Source organism: Rissa tridactyla, chromosome 17 (assembly GCF_028500815.1).
Source record: "Rissa tridactyla isolate bRisTri1 chromosome 17, bRisTri1.patW.cur.20221130, whole genome shotgun sequence".
NCBI classification, from domain to species: Eukaryota; Metazoa; Chordata; class Aves; order Charadriiformes; family Laridae; genus Rissa; species Rissa tridactyla.
The window spans coordinates 1497444-1512627 of record NC_071482.1 but is presented as its reverse complement, the minus strand read 5'-3'; the positions used below and the strand labels follow the sequence as shown (position 1 = coordinate 1512627).

The window sequence follows — 15184 nt, the reverse complement described above, 5'->3', positions numbered from 1 at the left end:
GCAAGCTCACCACACGAGTGGCAGAACTATCCTGTCTTCACAAGACAGGTCTCCCACACTTTCAGGCGCCAGAAGTGTGAGCCTTATCAGTTCTTTGAAGGCCAGGCCTGCATTATTTATTTCCTTGTGAGTGTTTGAGGCATTCCATTGAAGGCTTGGAGGGCCTTCTGCCCCTCCTCAGGGAATTTACAGTCTGTCCCTTACACCTTCTACAGTTTTGATTGCTGTTGACTGGGGAAGCAATGAGTTGTGTTAATTAAAATCCAGTTAACTGGCAAAGGGAACTTTAGCCTGATGAAACTGAACTGCAGCTCCTCTTATGCTGGGAAAGATGTTTAGCCAGTTGCAGCCCACAAACGTGCAATGCAATTGGCACAGTGGGCATCCTCCGCTTGAGAGAGTGGGCAGCTGTGAACTAAGTCACTGAGTGTTTGCGCCTCTCATCTGCGCTTGGCCACCAACAAAAGCAGCAGCCCATAGAGATGTCTAACGCCGCTGAGCCAGAGACCCTCTATGCCTGTAATTTTCCCCTAGTTCCAAAGCCCACAAACACAGAGCAAGTTTGTTGCCTCTTTTGTTCGTTATTCAAAACACATTTTGAGTCAATCCTTCAGCTTTGCTTCTGTAGGCAGTTAAATACACTCTCGGGGTGGTATACTTAAAATCCAGCACTTTGACTTTCGTATTGGGTTCAGCAAGTGTTGTCGCAGTCAGTCTGTCCGTTGCTCGAGCTTTATAGCAACCCGCAGTGCCTGCCGACCCCTCCGGTGTGCGGGTGGGTGTCGGGGTCTTCCCTATTCAGTGACATTCGAGAGGCCACTGTGGATGGCCTTTCTTGCTGCTGGTACTGTCTAGCGCTTTAGTCCATCTTTAAGCATTGAAGGGTGGAATTTAGTATGTCTGAGAAGAGTAAAGTGTTGACTAATGACATGGAAGAAACTGGAAATGTAGGCATGCAGCTACTGTGAGATTTGCTTCTTTAAAGTTGATAATATTTCATGACCTGTCTGATCGGGATGATCTTGCTGTGGAAATAGAAGGGTAAAAATTCACACTGGAGAATCAGTGTGGAAAGATCAACGTGCTGGACTCTGAAGGAATGCAATTAGTAGTTGCATAATTGCATTGAAAAATCTGGTCCAAAAGGAGAGTTTTCAAAGCCGGTTTACCATATGGTGTCAGAGTCCAGAGATGTGATCGATTAGATTCCTGCACACTCCAAGTCTGTGAAGGGCATCTCTTCCACTGGTAGAGCAACAGTGGGGAAAATACAGCCAGGGTAAGGGATTTAAACAAATAGTAAATACTCCCTCCCTCCCTCCCCAAACAATTGAGCTTTGGGAGGAAATTAAGCTGTTTACAAATCCTGATCGAATTCAGCAGATAATTTTGGTTGGAGAAAAGTTCATGTATTTAGTGAGTAATGTTTGCAGTAGGTGGGGGCTCTCAGTGGGCAAGCACAGAAGTACAATGGGCTGTGAAAAGTTGTATGAAGCAAGCGTGTCCCAGGAGAGGCAGAAGATGTTAATTGCCTTGAAACCCCGTTGGAATAATGGGTCATTCATACTGGAGACCTGGAATAGAAAAGGCGGAGGTAGAATAGTCTCTCCTAAGCCTGGTGTAGCTTGTTTAGCTGTGTAAAATAAAGGCTGAGAGGAGAAATGATTGCAGATTATAAATGCACTTAGAAGAAACAGAAGAACAAACTCCATAGAGAGGAAAAACTCCTTGAAGGAAAAAGCTCTGCTAACACAAATACACTCCAGTATAAAGCGTACGTGAGAAGAAAATTAGGATGTTATGAACTATGAACCACCAAAACTCTAAGGCTCTGCTGCAGCTTGCTAACTTGAACTCCTGGGAGTCAGAAATCTAACAATTTAAAGATGGTATTTGACAAAGGCATGAGGAGGATAATATACTGATTAGCAGAGATAAGGCAGGGCTGCACCTGAGCACACAGAAGGTGCTTTTCAGTCAAAAGTTTCTGAAAGTCGGTCCTGTGTTGACCAGGGCATGAGCAAGGTGGGTCAAGAACATTTTGTCACTCAGGTATCCATTTTTCTATCCCTAAGCCAGGCAGGTCTGCAATCCATTGTAAGCCTTACCTCCTCTCAGTGCAAATAAACAGCACGATGCTGCAAAGCACTTAGCAGAAAGGGTGTTCTGGGCATTCCCAAATCCTGCAGCAAAAGGCACACGGTGCAGGCAGGGTCGCATGGTTCAGGCTGGTTCTGCAGGATCCCAAGAACCTAAATGACAGCATGCACAGGAAAAGGGGGAAGAAAAGAAAAGTATGCACAATCCTAGTACCTGCAGACAGTACGTTTAAGGATATTTTTATGATCCAGATAAGTATGCCTGATTGTTTAGCTCTTGTCTTGTAGGATAATAGCACATGTCCACCTGCACAACACCATCCTGCTCCCTCATGGCTCTTAGTGCCATCTTACGAAAGGGTTTATTAGCTGAACTCTAATCCTACTGTAGTGTCCCTGACTGCTGTCAGATAGCTGCTCTGTACGGGACTTGCACGCATCTGGGTTTCCTCTGCAGTTGTCTACTGCAAACCTTGGCCGAGCAGAATGTGAGGATTACTTGCATTTTCCCCTGGTGTACCTTAGGCCATCAAAGTCTAAGAAATTGCTGAAAACTTCAGAGTTGGGGTGTCTTCTGTTGGGTTTTTTTGTTTGGTTTTTTGTTATTTTTGTGTAGGTTTTTTTTAAATGGGGGAAGGAGTTGGATAGATCAGGTTCACTTCTCCCTGTGAAACAAGATGGTAATGCTGTGCGGCAGCGGGTGAGACCCGGCCGCCCTTCAGCCACCGTTACATCAGCTGGTGACTTCATCTGCACCGCCAGGAGAGAGCAAGCGGGTGCCGTATTTAACAGCGCGCGTGGCAGGCTGCCCGTCTGGGCCTGGCTGCAGCCGCTGGCTGGGACGTGAGGCCAGCCTGGGTCACAGCTTGTCTCTGCCCGGGCTCTTTCTGGTCCTCTCTCCGTGTCATCTTTAGTGGTTAATTGTTACAGCTTGCAGATGGAAACTGTTGTGATGCTGGGCCTCTTCCCTGTGTAAGAAAGTGGCCCTGATGTGCCTTGCTGAGCCAAACTGAGCACAGGCTCCTCTGGCTGTGGCCTCAAGGACAGGGCTCCTACTGACAGGACTGTCACCCCAATCCTGTACTGCTCCTCAAGCTGCCAAATCAAGTTCGTCGTGCAAGAATTGGCCAAAACCAGAGTGGAAGTGATACCAGACTGGTTCAGCCTCTGGCACTGGATGCTTAGCAATACGGTTTAGTGATGGTTTTTGTCAGTGTTAGGTTGCTGGTTGGACTAGATGATCTGAAAGGTCCCTTCCAACTTAGGCGATTCTATGATTCTGTTGGTTCCTGCATATTTGCACAAATGGGATGTAGCCCGATCACCTGGCAGCAGAGCCAAGCTCCGTGTCTCCCTTCTGCCCAGCATGTCCTTGTGCTTCAGAGCCTCACCAGCAGCAGCTTCCCAGTTCAGGTGAGCCCAGCTCACAACTGAGGCATCAGGCAGCAGCGTGGAGCCCACAGGGTGGCAATTGCCATGCCGCAGGGTTTGTCCCGTGTCCCAGATGCAGTCCCACATGCTGCCTGCCACCCACGGGGTGACATCCCCGGAGCTGCACTGAGGCTGTGATTTAATGCAGGACGTACAGCTACAGCTGAGGGAGAAATGCCGTTGAGCCTCCTGAAGGTCTCTTTACCTTTTCCCTTCCTGGGATGTAGTAGGTCCTCGGCAACTCATAAGGGCAAAGAGTCAGCCGACAAAGTGACAAAATGAACTGTGTTTGGAAATGGAAAAGAACGAACAAAGTATTAATTGTTCCTTAACAATCATTCTTCTTTGACTCATCTCCGAGAAGAAATCCCTCAGGGTATCTTTGCACTGGAACATGATACAGCTAACAAAACCATTTTATCCCTGACGTCTTTAAATTCTACGTTTATTAGGTGACTGAGAATCCAGGGCCCAGCCCTCTTCTGGCTGTTAGTCCTCTGAAGAAGCACAGAAACATAAGTATCAAATAATACTGCATCTTACAAATCGCCTGTGAGGATGGCAGTCATAAAATGGAAGGTACAGAAAATGAAAATGCCTTGCTCAAGGTTAGCACTGAGAGTTTCCCGTGGCTTCTCATAGTTACAGCATCCAGTGGAGAGGGACACATTTTTCTTTGCTCCTCTGAAGCAGGAGATGAGAAAACAGGCTGCAGAACTGACTGGCTCATTGCATTTTGGTGCTGTAATAGTACTCTTCCAGGCTTTAATTTAGATTAGTCTCTGTCCTTTTGCTTTATATCCAGCAGGATGTCTGTTCTCCTGCAGGAAGCACAAGGTGTCTGAAGGAAATGGGTCATGAGACCTCATGTTGCCCAAGACATGGCAGGGTGTAAGGGTGGCGATGTGTGCTCACAGGACCTGTGAGTTGTCGCCCTTTCCCTTAGAAATCTTGATATTTGCTGCTCTGGAGCAAGGGCCTCCGGTTCCCGCAGTGGTGCAAGGCACTGCCTCTGCCCGTGCCCCGGAGCCGGGGAAGGTGGTATTGTCTCTGCAGAGAATTGCCTCTAAATTGTCTCTGTTTGCTTCAAGTGGTGCCAGCTGCTTTTTAAATAAATGATTGTATCAGGTTATTATAGTGGTTCCTCTCTTCAATTCCTTCTACAGAGAAACTCGTTTTCTTGAAATTGCCATCCCTCAGCTCTGTAACGATTACATAGCAAATTGCTTTGGGAGAAAGGCTGGAACAGGGCAGGGGCCAGTTTCTGCTTGGCGGGTGCCTCCATGCCGCAGGGGGTGGTGCACCGGGTAAATCTGTGTTGAGCTGCCCTGGGAGGAGGGCTGCTTGCGTCCTGGGAACCGCACGCCGTGGTGGGGATGCTGTTCGTGGAGGGGGTCTGGCACAGGGCAGTGTTCAGCTGGCAAGCGGGTGTGCAGGGGGTCAGCGTGCAGGAGAGGGTATGAAATGGATCATTACAATTAATGATACAGTGACAACGTGTCAAGCTTAGAGTAACAACTTCTTACTCTGTGGAAATGTCCAAATAGGACTGGACGTTTATATGAAATATGGGTAGATGTGTGGTTCCATTAAATGCATACAGGATATAAACTATCTGCCTTCATGTCAGTACATCTCCCACTGCCTGGGGTTAAACAGAGTCTTAGTGAATAATTTCCCATTATGAGGTTTGGGATATCGGCCTTGGAGACAAGATACAAGGTGAGAGGGATGGCTAGTCAGATCTGGTCTGGCAGGTCTTATTTCTTACAGTGACGTGAGTGGGATGTTTTGCGAGTCTGATATTAAACTCTGCCGTAACTGCAATGACAGGTCTAGGGCAAGCTGCTTTACCCTCCTTCCAGAGATATCTAAATCCTGCTAGAGATGGGAATAAATGGGGATTGGGGTTAGGAAAAGGGGTTAGGAAACACTTGGGGGTGTGAGGGTTGGAAGGCTGTTTGAGGGTTTATTATTGACTTTTTTTTTTGGAACCACAGCATCACTGCTGGGAAATCACAATTGGGACATCCAGGACTCATTATCCATTATGAGATTTGACTGCTACCAGGATTAGGCAGGTTTTATGCTGCTGCTTTTGGCCTTTTCTCTCATTACTGGCTTACAGCGTCTGCCTTATCGCATGGAGAAGCACTTTTATTAGATAGGAGACTAAAGGGAAAAAGAGAAGAAATGAGGTAAGGAAGGAAATGATCCGGGAGAAGGCAAGAGGATGGGACAAAGTGACGTCCTGAGGTCGTGGCCACATTGCCTTGTTTGGTCTGCCCAGGAGAGCTTTGGGCACAGCCCTGTTTGGGTCAGGGTGGGGGTGATCTGGGGAGCTGGATGGGGGCGTTGTGGTGTTGCCAGTGCCAGGGCTGTTGCACTTGTCGCTCAGAACATCTGATTTTTCTCCCACTCCTTGGTTAATCCGCAGGAGCACAGCCTCCTGCTGCTGCTCCTTCTTCCCGTTGGGTACCAGCTCACACTGCGCTGGGCACCCCTCTGCTCTCCCTCTCAGTTGCTCAGAGAGCGATGAGCTGCCTCTGCCCTGCAGATGGAACAGGCAGGGAGCCCTGTGAACTCCAGCTACTGGATGAAATAAATGACTGTTTCTCATTTACTGCCCCCCTCTGCCCCCTGCCCCCAGCTATTGCAGAGCTTTCTGCTTTAGCAGTCCAGCAGCATGAGATTGAATGAGCTTTCATCCTAGATCAAATGAATCCTGCCTTGCTCGACGTTTACTTGGCTGCTTTTTATTGGGTCTTCTCCTCCCGAGTTCCTCTGGGGTAAGTACAGAGAGTTTTCAGGCTCCCAGGTTTTTGCATTGCCAGTCTGCAACTTCACACTTCAGCGCTTCATATGTGAGAACTTAAACACCGGGTTTCCCTCAGAGCACAAGACAGGAGCTTGCATATTGTTTTTCAAAAGGCAAGCTTGTTTGGCACCTGGTAAGCAACAGACCCCTCTGCTTGGACGTGGTCTGAGGCATCGAATCCAGCAAATATTGCTGGGAGCTCCCAGCCCTAATTAAAACTGAAATACTGTTTTTCTCCTACCGGGGCTGTCCAGCTGTGACGGTCTGAATGGGAGAGCTCAGGGGCTGCAGGAAGGATTTTAAAACCTCTTGAGACAAGGGGCAGAACCCGTATCAACAAGAGAGATGCTTTAAATCCTGATGAGAGAAACTGATATTTTTTTTTTTCTAGCACTGTTTTGGAGGCTTAGGGTCCCTCTGGCTAAATCCCCAAGGAAGAACTCAGCTTTTGCTTGGGAAAGGATGGAGCAATCTGAGCATAGGCTAAAACAAAGAAATTAAGTGAAATTCAGCTGCTTTGAAAACTTAATGTATTGGGCATATGGGCTAAAATTCACCCCAGGGTGAAAGCTTTTTGGGAGGAGACTAGTTCTTGGTTCATTGCTCCTGTGCCCAGCACAAAAGGGCAGTTTGTGATGCTGCCACAAACCCACAGGCCGCAGCCTTAATCCATACCCATCAAGTCCCTGCAATGCAGCGCCTGAGAGCTGCAGCACCTGGGCAGCCCCTTTCCCCCGGCTGCTCTGCAGTGTACCGCAGACCGCTGTTGGGAAGCGGGCTGCCAGGCCTGTGGGCAGGGTGCCTGCTGACAAGTGGCTTGCTTGAGAACAAGCCTGGATACCTATCCCAGCCTGGAAATGCCCAGCAGCCTCCAAGCGGAGTTTGGAGAGGAATGCATCAGGGTCAGGTGTTCAATATGCAATTTTATGTGCCAATGAGTGATCTTTTCTTGCCAATCTCAGCAGAACTGACTGAACAACTGGAGAGAATTTTTGCTTGTTATTGCACAAGTTCAAAATATGTCATTTGGCAAACTGTAGGCTAGGTCTTAGCATTGCTGGGCACAGCCATGACTTCAGCAGCTTTGGCGTTGCAGCAACGTGAGCCCACATCTGGCTTGTTCTGCAGCTGAGCCCTGCTTGCTGCTCTCGGGTGGGCATGGGAAGTCTGTTTCAATGGGAATATTAGAAAAATGACAAAGGAAACATCTTATGCTTCATAGCACCTCTGCCACCTGTCAGGTATTCGTGCAGCACATGGGCATTTCAGTGGTTGTCAATGTCTGTAATCATTACAGCTTCTCTCTTATTTTTCTAAAGAACCACAGAAAAATGATGAAAACTAGGAGGAAAAAAGCTACAGTGCTGTGCTCCTTCCTACCTTTTACATGTCTGTGTCAATGTTTAATTTTGAAAGCTCTTGTTTTAGTCACTATTTTCTTATTGCAGGCAAGCAGAATTGATAGAAATATTGATCTTCTTTTAATGAGTTTTAAAAGAAAAAAAGTGAGCGTGACTCAGAGTAGCGAGTTAGTATAGACTGATTGATGTGTCTTATTTTTCAACTGCTGCTACTGATGTATGTTCTGGGAATTTCTCTTTTATCATTTTCCCTGCAGAGACTGATCCTTGCTCATTGTGTTTTGTTGCTTGCAGGGAAGGTGTTTGTGTTTCGCTGGCTGTGGGTCACAGCCTGCACCTTCATTTAAGTTTTGCGGAGGCCGGCTGGCTTTCCAACAGCCCCAGGGCAAGGGCTGCTGGGAGGGGAGATGCCCTGAACTGGTCCCGCGGTGGCTGCGGGCTGGCGCTTGGCAGCCCCGAGAGCCCCGGCTGAGTCCTTCCCTCCTCTGAGCCCGAACAGAAGGCGGCAGGTGCCCGCAGAGGGTTCTCAGGCCGGTTTCTGCAGCCTCTGCTCTTGCCTCCTTTCCCACCGGTGCTCCCTGGTCCTCCAGCACCATCTACAGTCCTCCCTGGGCTGAGGAGATGCTCCGGCGCCTCCAGGTACAGCTCGGCCGCGACAGGAAAGGGCCAGGCGCTGAGCCAAGACTGTGATGGGGGCATGTCTGCAGCCTTGGCCACTGCCTCTGGATTTCTGGCCTGATTGTGAAAGGAGATAAGGGGCCTGGAGGGGCAAAACAAACCCAAACCAAACAAAAAACCACCGCCCAGTTTTCACGCCAGCTGAGTGGTTGCAAGGCACCAGGCTGTAAAAGGAGCCCGTCCCCAGGGAATTGTAGCTGGCATCTTGGCATGGGTCTTCAGCAGCATTGCAGCATGTGTCTCCCCTGGTGCTGGGGTCCCTGCTCTCCAGGAGCTGCACCTCCGGCTCGGCACAGCTTAGACCTGTGGCACAACAGGCACCGTGCTGTTCGACAGCACGAAAACTCAGCCTGAACCTGCAAGACAGGGCTATCATGAAATATTCATAGGAGTTTCCTTGAGTAAATAGCATTAAAAATTCATTGATATTTTGAGCAACAAGCCATCAGCTATATCTTTCGGGGATGGAGAAGTATGTAAATAAGAAAAGTCTTTCTTTTACGAGACAGCTATTTAAGTCTGCTTCAGCTGCCTTTTGTTTTTGAGACACGCTGAAGTCAGTACACAGTCTCCTCTCTCCTGGAGGGGAAATTAGTCTTCTAACTCACTTAATTGGAGAAGGCTATCTTAGTATTTCTGGATGGGGTATGGCCAGCCAGAAAAAAGGCACAGCCGGTGAAGTGCCTGTGCAGACAGGCTGGGTGACACAGCGGGGACCTGGGGCTCTTCCCAGGGACTCTGGATGCTGCTGCCATACCAGGAATCTCTGGTGGCAGTGATCATCTCTGGCTGTGCAGCTCGCTGCCTGGGTCTGGCTTCCATAATGACGTTTGAGCTCATATTTGTGTGTTGGGAATTTGACAACTTTTACAAACCTGGCCGCAAGCCTGGGGTGGTTTTGTGTAGTGGGGAGTAGCAAGGGTTGTGAGCAGGCTATGGCCAGGATGGTTCCCGGTGCCAGGCAGCCAAGAGGCAGGTTTATGCACCAGGCGAGTTGTGTGTTCCCCTGCCCTGTGCCAGCAGCTGCTGGTTTCCCCCTCATTTTCTTGGGCAATGAGATGAAGGTGATCCTGGTGCCATCCCTGCCCGGTCCAGTGTGCCAGCCAGGGATGAGCAGCACTTGTCGGCCTCAGGTGTCATGTCTGTGGTGGAGCATCTGTCGGGTCTGAGGGAAAAGAGCGGACGCAGCAGCACCAGCGATTTCTGATCCGCCTTTGCTGCGAGGGCTCTGTGCTGGTAAGAAAAGCGTCTCGTGCCCTGATGCGGGAGAGCCAGTACCCAAGGCACAGGTTAAAAGTTTTCCCTTCCTGCAAGGGCACCTGCCAGGCAGCTTTCAGCAACAAGAAATAATGTGGAAAATTGTAAGCCGAACTGAAAGCTGCTGTTTGACCTTTATTGATCTTTGTGTGCTACAGCCAAAAGACGTCAGGGAAAATCCAGCAGACCCGGAGGCGGGGCTGTTTCCCTGGAGGTCTCTGTGCACAAGGGGTGGGGACCCCTGCTGAGTGATGGGGTCCCACCAGCATGTCCCTAACGCAGCTTGTGTGCAGGGAAGTCACCCTTTACACATCACAGCTGGCAGGCACTTGGCTTGAGATGTGAAGGTGATAAAGAGCAGCTGCAGGCTGTCTTTTCTCATCTCTTCCTGATTTAGGACATTTTGTTCCACAAGGTCTTGTCTCCCTGAACGTAATGGCTACCACAGAGTGGTTGGTTGGCATCTTTCCTGCCATCGGCGCCCTGGGGCTCACTGCCAGCAGGGCTCCTGCTTGTACGGACAGCCTGGGGGCCACCACTGCTTTTCAGTGTTTCCCATATGGCACCTAAGCAAAATAATGGCGGGGAAAGGGTGGGGGGGGCAGCAGGTGGAAGACGAGTTTGTGAGCTGAGGCAGCTCAACAGCTGCTGACCTGGCACCAGGGAGGGATGGGAGTGTTTCCCCAGGGGTTCCCCATCCTGAGCAGCCCGCTCCTCAGAGCTGGGGGCTGCTGAGCGGTCACCCCCACCTGCTGCAAGGGCCCTGGCAGTGGCAGAGGGGGTGTCTGCAAAAGAAGGGGTCCCTTCAGCGTGGTGGTGGTGCAGTGGGCGTGCACGGGAGTGCGCGGAGGGAAACCTGAGCTGGTTCCCAGGAAACACGTGTGCTTGTCTCCCGTAGCTGGGCAGCAGCCCAGGCGATCAGCTCCCAGCCATCATGGTGAGAAAGCGCCTCCTCTCCTTGCCCGTCTGCTGCAGCACCAGCCCGGGCGGCAGGGTCTACGCTTGAAACTTGTCCCCTTCCATCAGACCCAGCCTTTGTTACTACTCTGCTCCTTTCCCTAGAGCCCAGCCTTGCCTGAGCAGTTTCCTGACAACCCACCTTGCGTCAAGGATGCCGTGCAAAGCCGCAAGAGCCCAGCAGCAGAGATGAGGAGGGAAGCGAGGAGGACACAGGTCTCCCTGGAACATGGTGGGTAAGCTGGTTTTGGGCTTTGGGTGTAGGGGACCCCTCTCAGTCTTGACCTTCCTCAGAATCCATGGCCTTAGCTCACTTCCTTCTGGCATTGCAGGGAAAGGATCGGGTGAGGTGCATAATGACCCAGGGCATTCACCAGGGGCTTGATAGTGCTGTGAGAGATGGACGAGATTCTGTTAATCTCCTTTCTCTCTCTCTTTCTTAAAGATCCTGCTAATGCATCTCTCAAAACTCTCTGCGCTGTCAGGAGGCTGTTCCTGCTGCTTGGGCTCGTCGTGCTGCTGGGAGGGACAGCGGCTGGGACATGGCTCCTAGGTCAGTGTCTGCTCCGGGACAGCCCTGCTGCTGCGGGCAGAGCCTGGCCACCAAACTGGGAAGTGAGTTTGGAATGCCAGCAGCAGAGGGTGATGGTCACGGGAGCTCCTTGGTCAGCAAGCTGTGGCTTCGGATGGGGGAATGTGGCTGGACCAGCAGGGGTCTGCTGCCGGTGCTGTGGTCCCAGCAGCAAGCTGCGGCTGTGTCCATTGAGAGGCTCATCACCTCTCCCAACGGGCAGGGCAGGACCATTCCCGATATCGTGCATCCTTGGATGCTGCCCAGACCATGTCAGTGACCCTCCACCCTCTTCTCTGTTTCCTGAAGTGAAACACCTGAGGAAGCCTCAGCTAGACCAGGGCTTCACTGCGCTGCCGGAGCCGGAGGCGATCCCAGCGTGTGGTGATGGTGAAGAGGAAGACCCTGTTGTCCGTGGAGCTGCCAGTAGAGGTTTATATCTTTGCTTGCTGCCACAGAGGGTGGGGAGAGGAGGGGAGCAGGACAGTGCCCGCCAAGGCCAGCAAGAGTAGTAAAAGATGCTCTTTAATAACAAATATGTTCCTTGTGTACCAGCTGCTTTCAGCTGCATTTTGCAACTGTTTCGCTTTGCTTTGAAGTCCTACTGCTTTCCCCAGCATTACGGCTTCATTGCCTGGAGTGATCCTACAGCAAAGGCAACTCTTGCCGGACTCCTTTGCATGTAATCACTCAGTAGAGCTGCCACACAAGCACTGAAAATATGTGAATAGGTTCATGTATAGTTTATAATGGCTTTTTCTGGGGCTTGTGGCTTTTTTTCTTTACATGCGCATGACCTGCCACTATGCTGGCCCTGCACAGATCCCTATGAGGAAGGGAACTTGCAGGTTTTCTTTGATGGAATGGTTTTAGTGTCTTTCAGAATCAATGTGGCAAACTCCTTGCTGGAAGCGCAGGTGGAAGGCCACCCTGGCTGGCTCCTGGCATGCCACAAGCGCTGGAGCCTCTCCCTGGGCACCCTGCTCTGCCGGCAGCTCGGGTACCTCAGGTGGGCATGGCGGAGGTGGCCGACAGGACCCCCACTCGCCCTTTTCCGAGGGGGATGATGTTGGGAAAAGCAGGCGCTGAAGGCTGGGAGGCTTGTCAGGGCAACTCCCTGGTGAACGTGGGTGGAAAGTGGGTGCTGGGCTACCACGGGGACCCGTGGGAAGAGCTGCAGAAAATTCTTCCTGCCAAGGAGGTCCATTCCTGGCTGCCAGAGCAGCAGGACTGTGGGCTGTTGTTCCCGTGGCGGGGTTAAATGCCCAACTCCCTGACAAGGTCCCCAGCCCTTCCTGGGACACTGACTGTTGCTTCTGCAGAATGATCCACCAGGAAGGATTGAACCTGACAAACGTCAAGGTGAATGACACACAGGAGTTCATTCAGGTGAGACCCCACCGGGATGGCAGCCTGGAAGACATGTGGCAGGTCAGGTAAGGGCAGGCCTGGGGGAAGCAGAGTTTGCTGGTGGGGCTGCAAAAAAAAGAGGCTGCTTTTTCAGGCTTAAGAACACAAAATCTGTTCTGATTTTGTGCAATAAGCACCCCCTTTGAGGACTGCTGTGGCTGCATAGTGCCCCAGGGATTTTTTTGTTCATGTGTTTTCTGACCCGAGGCTTATTCCTGCACAGGAGCAGCTGTGAATCAGGTCGCGTTGTGTCTCTGAAATGCTCAGGTGAGTGCCCCTCTCCTTCCCTATGTCCCCGAGATCTCTGCTTGGGATCTAGTGATTCCTTCTCTCCCGTGCTTCCCGCGCCCTCCAGCGTGAGGGTCTGGCAGCAGGACCTGCGCTGAACGCGTGCTCCCCGCTGCCTTGCAGAGTGTGGGCTGCGCCCCGGCGCCCTGCGGGTAGTCGGGGGGACGGAGGTGTCCCCGGGGCGCTGGCCCTGGCAGGTCAGCCTGTACCAGGGCTCCCGGCACCACTGCGGAGGCTCGGTGCTGGCACGGGAATGGATCATCACAGCAGCTCACTGCGTGCACAGGTACCTCCGGGCTCGCCCGCGCCCACCCTTGGAGCCACTGTGTAGCTGTTCTTATCCCAGAGCTTGTTGCCCTGCAGTTGGAGGCATGCTGTATTTCTGCTCAGTTACAGGCGGCTTCAAGCCTCTGCCTGGCTGGTTTTCGCTGGCATTATCACCCATGGCTCCATCAAACAGGAGGCCGGAGTATCGGTAAAGAAAATAATTTACCACCCGCTTTATAATGACAGTAGCCTAGACTATGACATTGCTCTGATGAAGCTCCAAGTCCCCCTGAACTTCTCAGGTAAGCTGCTGTTGTGTCCTTCTCCTGTCTGTGGAGTTGTCTGTCTGAGCCCACAGTTAAGAGACAGCCGAACCCCAGCCTTTTCTGAGCCTGCCATTTCAGAGCAGCTCTTCAAGGGTATCTAGCCCGGCACCCGGGAGGCAGCATGCACAGCAGTGTGGTGCTTTTGGGGCTGTGCCAGAGCTGTGAATTACTGGGAAGGTGGCTGTGGGAGCTGAAGTCTCCAGAGCAGCTGGCCCGAGAGCCTTTCTCTTCATCGCGCTATGCTGAGTGGCTCTGCGGGCTGGCAGCTCTGCAGCCCTTCCCTGCCTGCTCCTGCCTGGCACTAAGCTGTCCCCGCTGGCCTGGCACTTACCCAATCACCTCTTACCAGGTGCCATCCGTGCCGTGTGTCTGCCACCCTCCCACCAGGACCTCTTCCAGGGCACCCCGTGTTGGGTCTCTGGCTGGGGCTATACCAGACCAGACCAGGGTAAGCTCCCATCTTGTCCCTGCTGCTCAGCACTGGCCTGAGCCTTTCCCCTTCCTCCCGCTGGCCCTGTCCGGCCCCTTCCATGCCACTTGTGATCTTGCAAATGCCGCCTCTTGCCTTCATCCCATCCCTGCTCCAGCAGCTCTACAGCCCCCGCCAGCAGCCATATTTAATCCCATAAAGTAATCCCAATTTTCCCATCTCCTGACTTCTCCAGCTAGCTGCCCTGCTCTTCCCCTCTAGTTCCCTGCAGATCTTGTTTGCCCCTTGGCTTCTTTCTCCCTCCCCAGGGCAGGTCACGGAGACACTGAAGGAAGCTCTCGTTCCCTTGATCGGAACCAAGAGGTGCAATAGTTCGTGCATGTACGCAGGCGAGCTCACTGCCAGGATGCTGTGTGCCGGCTACCTGCGGGGGAAAATAGATGCGTGCCAGGTACTGGAGTGACGGGCGTATGCTGTGTGTGCAGAGCAGGCGTGGAAAGGACTGATATGTTTTATGTCTCTGTTCTGCTCCAGCAAATGCTCGGTTTTGTGGCAATAGCTTCCAGTAACAAACAGCCTGTGACGGGTGGAGCTGGGCCCGTTGCGCTGCAGCATGGAGCCCGCAGTGCCCCGGGCGTCGGTGTTGGGCTGAGGCTTACCTATTTTCACAGAAGGAACATGGAAACCTTTGCAGGGAGGCACAGGCTACTTGTTGTACCCGTGTTTCAGCTGCTCGTATGGCTGATACGGGAGAAGGCAGCCTGGTCCGCATCCCAGCTGCTGGTGGGGCAGAGCTGCTTCATCAGTCCTTGCTCTGTCTCACAGGGTGACAGCGGTGGCCCCCTGGTCTGCCAGGATGGATTCACGTGGCGCTTAGTAGGCATTGTGAGCTGGGGCCAGGGCTGTGCTGAACCCAACCACCCCGGGGTCTATACCAATGTGGCTCAGCTTCTGCCGTGGATTTATCACATCACAGAGGTAAGCTGGAGCAAACAAAGGTCTATGTTCAGCCTGACCTACAGCCGTGCATGTAGCACAGACAAATCTCAATGCTAGCATCCTATTTTAACTCTTTTCTCCACTATCCTACGCTCACCCTTGATGCATGAACCTCCGGGACAACCTCTTTTATGGTACTGATTCTGGTTTTGCTTTTTTTTTTTTTTACTAGATCTACTAGAAATAAGTAGAGAAGAGGTGCCAGATACCAACACTGCCCTTTCCACGTAGTAAGTGGAGAACGGTCCAGGACTAATTCATACTGTGTTACTATAACCCTAACAGAATCCCC

The 15184-nt window shown here is 51.7% G+C and overlaps 1 protein-coding gene across 1 annotated transcript; it reads left to right on the top strand.

Annotated features, from left to right (window-relative positions):
* The first annotated feature begins 5213 nt into the window (after positions 1-5213).
* Positions 5214-15073, top strand: TMPRSS5 (transmembrane serine protease 5). The gene is made up of 13 exons (XM_054223273.1): positions 5214-5252; positions 10707-10833; positions 11047-11158; positions 11396-11604; positions 12046-12181; positions 12495-12608; positions 12806-12849; positions 12994-13156; positions 13261-13439; positions 13813-13911; positions 14202-14344; positions 14719-14871; positions 15065-15073. The coding sequence occupies exons 1-13, from the start codon at positions 5214-5216 to the stop codon at positions 15071-15073; spliced, it is 1527 nt and encodes a 508-aa protein (XP_054079248.1).
* The last annotated feature ends 111 nt before the right edge of the window (positions 15074-15184 follow it).

What these genes read in the sequence shown, in the direction of transcription:
- TMPRSS5 (XM_054223273.1), top strand. Translation starts at nt 5,214, where the DNA reads ATGAGGTTTGGGATATCGGCCTTGGAGACAAGATACAAG. An exon ending in CCTTGGAGACAAGATACAAG is followed by an intron (nt 5,253 to 10,706) that starts GTGAGAGGGATG and finishes TCCTTTCCCTAG; the next exon opens with AGCCCAGCCTTGCCTGAGCA. An exon ending in AGTCCCCCTGAACTTCTCAG is followed by an intron (nt 13,440 to 13,812) that starts GTAAGCTGCTGT and finishes ACCTCTTACCAG; the next exon opens with GTGCCATCCGTGCCGTGTGT.